The 10825-nt window shown below is 48.9% G+C and overlaps 1 protein-coding gene across 1 annotated transcript; it reads left to right on the plus strand.

The window, feature by feature from the left end:
- The first annotated feature begins 76 nt into the window (after nucleotides 1–76).
- LOC134756825 (forkhead box protein D4-like 3) lies at nucleotides 77–9015 on the plus strand. Its single transcript, XM_063696132.1, has 3 exons — nucleotides 77–159; nucleotides 1453–1586; nucleotides 6554–9015. The coding sequence occupies exon 3, from the start codon at nucleotides 7066–7068 to the stop codon at nucleotides 8317–8319; it is 1254 nt and encodes a 417-aa protein (XP_063552202.1). The 5' UTR covers nucleotides 77–159; nucleotides 1453–1586; nucleotides 6554–7065; the 3' UTR covers nucleotides 8320–9015.
- The last annotated feature ends 1810 nt before the right edge of the window (nucleotides 9016–10825 follow it).

The raw sequence follows: 10825 nt of genomic DNA on the forward strand, positions 1-10825 counted from the left end.
GGCCTGAAGGACCCCGCCGGGGCGCTGGCTGCCCAGCGCGGCGCCTGGCGGGAGGGCCGCAGGGAGTGCGCATGCGGCCGAGTGCGGGACTGGGGCTCCTGGCTGTGGGTGTGGTACTGAGGCTTCAGCCGGTGCCACCAGCCTAGAGGGAGTGGAGCGGTGAGCACGTCAGGGGTGGGGGGCGCAGGTCAAGCTTTCACCAGTTTTTAATTCTTTGATGGGGTAAATTTGAGCAATTTTCTCGACTTGTCGACATTCGTTATTAACTGAGCAGGAATTAGGAGAGGAACCCGGTCCTCTCCACACAGCCCAGCAGGTGCGCCGCCCATGTGCCTGTGGAGAAGAGGTTCCTGTGGGGCAGACAGGGGTGGACCAAGTAGCTGTGAAATTTCTTCTGAACAAAACACACAAGGAGGAAGCGAGTGAGCTCAGTGGAGGAGGGGCGCTACCCCAGGGGACGTCCCCATGCATGGGCTTGTGAACCTCGAATATGTGAGACGGTCTCAGTCAATTTAGAAAGTTTATTTTGCCAAGGTTGAGGACGCACGCCCGTGACACAGCCTCAGGAGGTCTTGACATGTGCCAAAGGTGGTCGGGACACAGCTTGCTTTTATACATGTTAGGGAGACAGGAGACATCAATATATGTAAGATGAACGTTGGTTCCCTCGGGAAAGGCGGGACAACTCGAAGCAGGGAGGGGGCTTCCAGGTCACAGGTAGGTGAGAGACAAACTGTTGTATTCTTTTGGGTTTCTGAATAGCCTCCGCAAAGGAGGCTATCACATATTAACCTATCTCAGTGAGCAGAGGGGTGACTTTGAATAGAAGGGGAGGCAGGTTTGCCCTAAGCAGTTCCCAGCTTTTTTCCCTTTAGCTTAGTGATTTTGGGGCCCCCAGATTCATTTTCCTTTCACAGGCTAGACAGCTTTAGGAACTGAAAGGTTCACGAGGCTGTAACGAAGAGTCGAGTTGCTCCAGGTGAGCCTGGGCCACAACAGCACGCAGGACCTGGGCGCCCACGAGGGGCTCCTGGGAGGGTTCGGGAAAGGGATCTGTGAACCCTATCTGAGATGGTTTCAGGTAATTTAGAAAGACGTGCACCCGTGACACAGCCTCAGGAGGTCTTGACGACATGTGCCCAAGGTGGTCAGGGCACAGCTTGGTTTTAGGGAGACATGAGACATCAATCAATATATGTAAGAAGTATGTTGCTTCCATCCAGAAAGTTGGGGACAACTGGAAGCAGGCAGGGAGCTTCCAAGGTCACAGGTAGGTGAGAGACAAAGGTTGCATTGTTTTGAGTTTCTGATTAGCCTCTCCAAAGCAGGGAATCAGATATGCACGTATCTTAGTGAGGAGATAGGTGACTTGGAATAGAAAGGGAGGCAGGTTTGTCCTGAGCAGTTCCCAGCTTGACTTTTCCTTTAGCTTAGTAATTTTGGGGCCCCCAGATTTTCCTTTCAGAGAGCCTACGACTAGATTTGCATCTTTACGTCCTGCACGGAGGCTGCTACACACATGCAGAAGTCATGCTGGTGGCCTGGACAGTGAAGGGAGAGAAGTGGATTTGGGAGACATTTAGGAGGTAAGATTGCTAGGACCTTGGTGATAGCTTGGACATGGAGGGTGGAGGAGGAGGGGTGTCTAGCAGATAATGCTCTTAGGTTACCACCTGGGATATTAGGGAGAGGGAGCAGGCTGTTTTTTGTTTGTTAGGCAGAACTTGGTTTTGCGGTGCAGTAGGGTGCCTGGAGCTGAAAGCCTGACTTCCTCATACAGGCCAGACCCCACATGTGACTGCCAGGCCACTTTGAGGCTGAGAGAGATGGTTTTGTCTGGCCTCTGTCCTGCACGTGTTTACGGATGACCTCTGTGTTGGCAGATTTGGGGGTCCGCCAGATGGGATCCTGTGAAGAGACCTCAAAGGTCTTTAGTCCAATCTATAAAACATTTTTATGTTGATTATATCATTTCCACAATCAAAGATGAATAAAAGATACAGAGGTGTATTTAGTGAATCAGGTTGATGGTGCACCTGCGCTAGGCAGTGTTTTAGTTCGTTGAGACACCAAGAAGTTGAGACAATCCTTTACCTCAGAGTTTTGTGTCTGTAAGTCCTGCTGTTGAGAGCTGTGTGTGTTAAAATGTCTGATTTGGGCAGGTGAGATCTGGGCCCTCTGTAAGGTTAGGTAACAGGAGGTTGGTGTCCAGCAAATATTCAGTGCGCCATCAACATCCCAGTTCTTGTCCACCAATCTTCCAATTCTAGGACTGCTGCGGAGGCCCTCAGAGCGACTTCAGAGGAGAAGTAGTATGCTCTGTGGCTATCTTGTTTTGGAGTGTAAATTGTAAATCCTCTGCAAACAAAAAGTTGGAAACAAGTAGTGTTTTGGCTTGAGTTTCCTGTAAATGGCTTACAGTCGTATAAAACAGAGCATGTATACCACAGGGCAACACGAGTGTCCCTCTATCACCCTTTCTCCCAGTGGCCTAGGTGGAGATGTAAACAGAATACTGTGTGCAGCCTCACTATGTGACAGTCCAGTGCTTTGAGCTTGGAGTGTCATCAGGGAAGGGCCCCTGACTTGGAAGGCTGCTGCGTCTCGCTCTGTGACAGGAGGCACCACATGGCCTTGGTCTTATGAAGACCTTTGGTGCCCTAGTTCATTGTAGTCCTGATTAGCCTGATGCAGGTGCTGGGCCCTTGTTCTGGAGGTGAGAAAACACCCTGGGCTTCCACTGCATGGCTGGCACTCTGAGCATTCAGGTGCCTGTTTGGGGACTGATACAGAGTCCTGTGCCAGATGCAGTGGTGCACACCTGCCAAGGGTCCCTGCTTCTACTGGAGAATCTGGACACATGTAAAAGGTAAGAAAGGCTAAGGGTAGGAGTTAGGGTTAGGGTTAGGCTTGGGGCTGGGGTTGAGGTTGTGTTTAGGGATATGGTTAGGGTTGTGGTTGTGTTTAGGGTTATGATTTGGGTTTGGTGTTAGGAGTTAGGGCTAGGGATAGGGTTTTAGCGTTAGGGTTAGGGTTGGGGTTACGGTTACGGTTTAGGGTTAGGGGTCAGGGTCAGGGTTAGGGTTAGGGGTTGGGGTTAGGGGTTAGGATTACAGTCACGGTCAGGGTCAGGGTCACGGTCGGGTCAGGATTAGGGGTTAGGGTGAGGGTGAGGGTGAGGGTTGGGTTAGGGTGATGGTGAGGGTGAGGGGTGAGGGTTAGGGTTAGGGTTAGGGTCAGGGTCAGAGTCATGGTTAGGGGTTAGGGTTAGGGTCAGGGTCAGGGGTTAGGGTTAGGGGTTAGGGTTAGGGGTTGGGGTTAGGGGTTGGGGTTAGGGTTAGGTTTAGGATTAGGGGTTATGGTTAGTGTTAGGGTTAGGGTTAGGGTACTGTAAATAATTTCACATTATTACTAATAATAAATTATTATTTGTATTACATTATTACATAATGTAAAGGCTATTAAGACATGTTTGTCTTCAACAACACATTTCAAAGAAGATCAAGTTTGTACGTAACACTAGAGGCATTTCTTATCAAAAGGATTGAATAATGAAAATAAGTTTCTACTGGGTATATTTCAAGCATTTATTTATTACTTTAGTTACGAATTCCAATATACTTTGAAATGGTATTTGTTTTACAGCATACATAAAATGTAGCAAATCAGTACTGTAAAACATTTAACATTCATACAATTATATATAATATCCTTTTTTTTAAAGAATGGTATTTCACAAAAATATCTTTTGAAATTGGCTTTGGAGTTTACATGTACTGAACATGAAAGTTTATAATAATGATGATACAACTTTCAACATTGTCATTTTTTCTTAGAACTTCAGCTGATTGCAGAGATATAATGATTACATTGTTATTAAATTTTTTTAACACAAGTAAGTGTCACCATTTTATGACATGAAATAAAAGGTTATGACTGTTATTGATGTTGATGTTGATGACCTGATCACCTGGCTGAAGGAGTGTTTGTCAGGTTTCTCCATTGTAAAGTTACTCTTTTCCCCCATTTCATACTGTGCTCTTTGGAAGGAAATCACTATGCACAGCCCACACTAAAGGAATGGGGAGTTGTAGTGTACTTTCTTGGGAGTGGTCTACATAATTAATTGAAATTCTTCTGCAAGGGACAGTTGTCCCTTTTGCTTTATTAGTTCCATCATTTATGTTTATCAGTGTGGACACATGAATATTTTATACTTTGGGTTACAATTTAATACTACTTTATTTTGTTGCTCAAATGATCCCAGCTTTGACCATTGGGAACTCTTTCAGTTATCTCCTGTTCCCCCCTTTGACATACCCCCATCGATGTGGGTTTTGTGTTTTGTTTTTGAGCGCCTCCTTATTTTTCTCCTGTATTTTTAAATAACCCAAATCCCTATTGAGGCTGGCGCTAGGAAAACTAACAATACTCCCTTTCCCAGGTCATCCGATTCCTATGCTGATGGAGGAAATGTGCCTCACATGCCGGGGGCGCTGGGGAGTAGGCGTCTGGGATTTTGTGGTTGAATAAGACACCTGGCCTGGCTCTCCTGGAGCTTAGTTTAGTAGGTCACACAAGCAGTCATTGGTAAATTTGGGATTCAAACAAATCTGTTAGGCTCAAACCTGTCTGTTATTTGTCCTCCAAGCTTCATATAAACTGAGGAGCCTTAAAGGGTAAAAACTTCAGGAGCAGCAAAGTTTCAAAAAAAGATCAGCAAGAAAGCTCTTTTCCAGATTTTATCTTGAAGGCACTAGCTACTTTAAGCTATTTTTTTATTATATTTTGCCCTTGCAGTTGGCGTTTGATTTCTCACTGAACATTCATTGTCATAATTATAGACACTATGTGACTATCAAGGGCATAATATTCTTTCATGCTGCATTTTTATTAGATGGCACCTCAAAGTTTTCCCAAGTCGGTGGGTTTTAAATTATGAATATATACCGTGGCATAGTATCTTACTTAGTATCTTACTTAGTATTTTAATAAGATCCTTATTTATATAACAAATATTTTTTTATTCCTCTGTAGTGCTACTTTAGTCTCTGAGCTAATTTTCATGAAGCCAATCTAAAAATCATGTTACTTCTAAAGATGTGGAGCGAGTGAGATGAACAGTTGTGCTGTCATATTGCCCCTCCCCAGTGCAGATAGTGAATGAGGACCCACTGATTTAAAGGCAACACTGCAGCCCCTTCTTGCCTCATTGAAGTCCCAAGTTTTATTACAGTAAAAGCACTTAATGTTGACATTTCTGAAAGAATGAAGAGGCCGGGCACGGCAGCTCACGCCGGTAATCCCAGCACTTTGGGAGACTGAGGCAAGCGGATCATGAGGTCAGGACATCGAGACCATCCTGGCTAACACGGTGAAACCCCGTCTCTACTAAAAATACAAAAAATTAGTCAGGTGTGGTGCTGAGCGCCTGTAGTCCCATCTACTTGGGAGGCTGAGGCAGGAGAATGGCGTGAACCCAGGAGGCGGAGCTTGCAGTGAGCTGAGATCGCCCCACTGCACTCCAGCCTGGGCGACAGAGCGAGACTCCGTCCCAGATAAATAAATAACCAACCAAATTAGCTGGGCGTGGTGGCGGGCGCCTGTAGTCCCAACTACTCAGGAGGCTGAGGCAGGAGAATTACGTGAACCCGGGAGGCGGAGCTTGCAGTGGTCCTAGATTGTGTCACTGCACTCCAGCCTGGGCGACAGAGCGACTCTGTCTCAAAAAAAAAAAAAAAAAAAAAAGGAAAAAAAGAATGAAGAGCCAGAGCCAGGCATAGTGGCACGCCTGTAGTCCCACCTACTCAGGAGGCTGAGGCGGGAGGATCACTGGAGCCCAGGAATTCAAAGCCAGCCTGCGCAACATAGACCCTGTCTCTAAAAATGAATTGGTTATAAAGGATGAAGAAAGGAAGGAGGAAAGGGAGAGAGAGAAGCCCTTATAGAGTGGGTGCATTTCTTGTATGTGGGGCCACTTTGTAAGAACAGGATTTTTCAAACTGGGCCCATACTGGTATGTGTGAAATCAATTTAGTTGGTTATGGCCATTTTTTTTTAAAAGGAAATATCAGTGATCACTATAGTGTAAGTATATTGTTTTGTGAAAGCCATCTTAGTTATGTATTATGTCTGTATGTGTAAGATTGTGATATAAAATGTATTTCTGTGGTTAAATATTCAAAGAAATTGGAGAACCATTGCTACAAGGGGACAGAGGACTCCGTGTGAGCTCTCCTGCCTTCCCTGAATAAACTTACACAATTTAGTGCTGGGACATTTGAACCTTTTCTGAAAATTTGGGTCAGGGAGAGCATCTTGGGGAGGTGGGAAGGAAGGTAGAAGGAGCAAAGCAACACCCCCCTGAAGCCTGGGAATATTGTCAGAACCTTAAGTATAATTCAGCTCACCATTCTGGGTAAGGACAGACTCTACCAATGAAAATGGGTGATTACCAGCTGTGAAACACAAAAACATACTTTTACGGTTACACATTCCTTTACAAACAACCGTGTACATTTCAGCCTCCTGCCCCACCATTTCTTTTCTCCAGGAGGGAAGACTGCATGTCGAGGTGGTCATAGAATGTTGAGTATCACACTTTCCTACCTCGCTTTTATTTGCGCGGGTTTAAATGCGCCTTAACAGAACCCGTGCAAAGGCTTGCCAACTGTCTGTCTGCACCGGATGAGTAGAGCATCTTCCTTGGTGGCAGGTGGGTGCGAGGAGGAGGGGGCTGGGCTTTTCTCCGGACGGGTGTTTGCCCAGAAGACCATCATCCCTGGACTACGTTAGGAGGAAGTGGCACCGCTCCGAGGTACGGGAAGAAGGGTTATAAAGGGGGGAGTCCACCACACATGGTCTTGAAGAAGCTTTTATAAAAGGCAAAGGCATCTTTGCCGGACGTTGTTGCAAAGGAGTAGAAACAAGCAGACGAAAACATCCCAAAGGGTAACCACTAGCGTTCCTGCTTCTTGCAACATTCATCCCAGGCTTCCAGCTCAGCCCGCCCCAGGCCAGGTGATCGGCCGCCACATCCCCTGAGACTAAAGCACCTGCTCCTCCATGAACTTGCCAAGAGCTGAGCGGCTTCGCTCCACACCGCAGCGCAGCCTCCGGGACTCCGATGGGGAAGACGGTAAAATTGATGTCCTGGGAGAGGAGGAAGATGAAGACGAGGTGGAAGACGAGGAGGAGGAGGCGAGCCAGCAGTTCCTAGAGCAGTCGCTCCAGCCGGGGCTGCAGGTGGCCCGGTGGAGCGGGGTTGCGCTTCCCCGAGAGCACATCGAGGGCGGCGGCGGCCCGAGCGACCCCTCAGAGTTTGGCACCAAGTTCAGGGCACCGCCAAGGTCTGCAGCGGCCTCTGAAGATGCCCGGCAGCCGGCAAAGCCCCCCAACTCGTACATCGCGCTCATCACCATGGCCATCCTGCAAAACCCGCACAAGCGCCTCACGCTCAGCGGCATCTGCGCCTTCATTAGTGGCCGCTTCCCCTACTACCGCCGCAAGTTCCCCGCCTGGCAGAACAGCATCCGCCACAACCTCTCGCTGAACGACTGCTTCTTTAAGATCCCCCGCGAGCCGGGCCACCCAGGCAAGGGCAACTACTGGAGCCTGGACCCCGCCTCCCAGGACATGTTCGACAATGGCAGCTTTCTCCGGCGCAGGAAGCGTTTCAAGCGCCACCAACTGACCCCGGGAGCTCACCTGCCCCACCCCTTCCCTCTACCTGCGGCACACGCCGCCCTGCACAACCCCCGCCCAGGCCCTCTGCTTGGGGCCCCTGCCCCGCCGCAGCCAGTCCCGGGGGCCTACCCCAACACCGCCCCCGGGAGACGCCCTTACGCTCTGCTGCACCCGCATCCTCTTCGCTACCTACTGCTCTCGGCCCCCGCCTATGCCGGGGCACCGAAGAAAGCAGAAGGCGCGGACCTGGCGACCCCGGCACCCTTCCCGTACTGCAGCCCTCACTTGGTCCTCAGCCTTGGGAGGAGGGCAAGGGTCTGGCGTCGCCACCGGGAGGCGGATGCATCTCTTTCAGCATTGAGAGTATTATGCAAGGGGTCAGGGGAGCGGGTACAGGGGCCGCGCAGAGTTTGTCCCCGACCGCGTGGAGCTACTGCCACCTGCTCCAGCGACCATCAAGCCTGTTGCATCCCCAAACCACTGCCCCTTTGCTGCAAGTGTCCGCCGCCGCCGCTGCTCGGACAATTTTGCAGCAATAGCAGCAGCATCAGGAGGAGGACTGCGCCAACGGCTGCGCTCCCACCAAGGGCGCAGTGCTGGGCGGGCACCTGTCAGCCGCGTCGGCGCTGCTGAGGTATCAGGCAGTGGCAGAGGGCTCTAGGCTGACATCGCTGGCTGCCCCTTTGGGCAGAGAGGGGACCTCACCAGTTTTTTTAGTATCGCCCACGCCCAGTTCCCTGGCCAACTCCGCAGGGCCCTCCTAGAGCCAGGTGGGAGTGGGGAGCGACCCGCAGCTGCTCACTCCACCTTGCGCGGCCCATACTGGGCGTGTGCATCTGAATCCCGCTGGAGAGCAAACACGAACTTCTGTCCGCTGCAAAATGGTTAGAAAGAAACAGCTGGATTACTTTCCTCTAAAAACCACCTGAACGTAACCTTCGCAGGGTGTCAAGTCATCTTTTCTTGCCTTCGGTTGTGGCTTCTATGGCTTTCCCGATTTGCACATTTCCTGGGGTACTATGAACGTGAGTGGGGTATTTTGTTCTGGCATTAAAAGAAAAACAAGCAAGCAAACAAAAACACAGCCTCCGATGCCAAACATGTTCCCCCTTCTTCACTTCCTTGGAACTGGAAGTATTATTCCTAAGTCTAGTGCAAAATGCTTCTACTCTCTGTGTCTTCCTGATAGGGATGTTTAATGTAAGTAGGATATTAATTTCAGAACATTGATTTCTTATCTGTGTGTCTGACGTGCCATCTTTAATGTTAAAATTAAGGTGTTAAAATTAAGCCTAGTTATATAGACGAAATAAAATGCTAGGTCACTACACTACATCGTTTATTTTCTATTACTTCTCATTCTTCCCTTTCTAAATGGAACTTTTTAAAACCTACATTATTTTCCCTCAAACAATTTATTTTCACAATTCATATTTATTATAGATAGCAGAAGTAATCCATTTTAATATGGCCTTTAAAAATTCCAAATATTTGCGGTTGAAAATGTCCTGGCTTTTAAAATAGGAAATTTACTATTTATGAGACTTCTAAAAGAAAAGAATAGGAGGGCATGTAAATATATTCTCCATTTATTTTTCATCACCCCCCAACAAGCTGGAAAACCATTTGAGATCAATTTGGAATGTAGTGGCCAACATGTACTCAGGGAAAATAAAAGGCTATAGATATATATATATATATTTTTTAAGCACTAGAATTTTCAAAACTTATTTCTTAAAAAAAAAACTCTGAAAAGACTTTGCAACTAGAAAGGTTTAAGTGTTACTCGGCGTCAGGGGACGGAGTGGGGGGAAACCAGACAAGAACGCCCATCATGAATTGCTCCCCACAAAGAAAACAAATTTCTAGGAACTTGGCCGTTTTCCCCTGTCCTGAGTGGGGTTCCTGATTCTGTGCCGCTATGAGGGAAGCTGCTCTGTGAATGTGAGAAAGTTTTTCCCCCAGCCCCCATCTACTCCCCACCCCCAGCTATGAATTTCTTATTTCAGGAGGGAGGACAAACATGGAGACACACATTTTTACAGTAGTCTAATTGGCCGATTTTTCTCCGGCTTCTCTTCTCCATCCCGTCTCTTGGAATTTCTTGGCATGCCCTACCTGAGATCCCCTACGGGAGATTTCCTCTTGGCTCCTGCGGTTCTGAGGACGTTCTGAAAAGTTCCCAAGCCCCACCTTTGGTAGCTGCCCAGACCCCAGCTTCCAATTCTTCCCTCTTCTTTGCACAGGTAGCCGTCAGCCCCATAGCACCACCAGCGTCCAAAATAGACCACTTTTAGCAAATCCGGCAGGGCTGGGGCAGTCTAAGAGTTTGGAAACAAACTGAGAATAGAGGGGTCCTATTTCATGCCAGGTTCTCCCTGGTTTACGTTCCAACTCCCCTCTGTCCGTTGTGTGAAAACGTCTCCAGGCCGACCTTCATTCATTTACTGTCAACAAACGTCCTGGGAGAGCGGCTACAGCCGGCCGCTGAACCCAGAAGGGACTTTCTCTAGGCTTTCTTGGCACCCTCCCAATTATCTTCCTTCTCTTGCCCGAGGGCAGACCAACACAGCTACGAACATGGGTGACTGAGTGTCAGACCCCTTCCCGGAACCGCCTCCAAGCTCCTAATTTTTGCCTAATGTTAAACCATATCCAAAGATGAATATTTAAACCATCAATTCAGTGGCGGAGCAAATTAAACGTTATTCTCCGATCAAACAGGAGCTTCGGGTCCACCTGTTTGGAAGCACCCAGGCGGCTTGGAGAGGTCCGGCCTTCGGGTGCGACCCGCAGGGGTTGCCTTGCCCGGCTCGCGGAACGGACGTTTACGTGTCGCAGCTACGAACCCACCAACGACACCAAGCACTTGCCGGGCAGACCAGGCGCCCCAGCCCCCCCACCCCCCCGCAACGACGCGTCCCAGAGGTGCGTAGTGCTTGGCGCGGTGACCAGACCTGGCCGCCTTCCTGACTGCACAGAGCTAGAGGCCACACTCTGGATCCCAGGCCGGGTCCCTGCGGTTCTGGAAGGGAGGTCCCGGACGCCTCCCAGATCTCGGGCTTCCGTAACCCTGAGGCTGGGTTTTAAAATCACGGCTCTTCCAAGTTACACGAAGAGTCCATGGTCAAGGGTCAAG

The sequence above is a fragment of the Gorilla gorilla genome, chromosome 12, assembly GCF_029281585.2.
Source record: "Gorilla gorilla gorilla isolate KB3781 chromosome 12, NHGRI_mGorGor1-v2.1_pri, whole genome shotgun sequence".
NCBI classification, from domain to species: Eukaryota; Metazoa; Chordata; class Mammalia; order Primates; family Hominidae; genus Gorilla; species Gorilla gorilla.

Coding starts and splice junctions, on each gene's coding strand:
- LOC134756825 (XM_063696132.1), top strand. CDS start 7,066: ATGAACTTGCCAAGAGCTGAGCGGCTTCGCTCCACACCGCAGCGCAGC.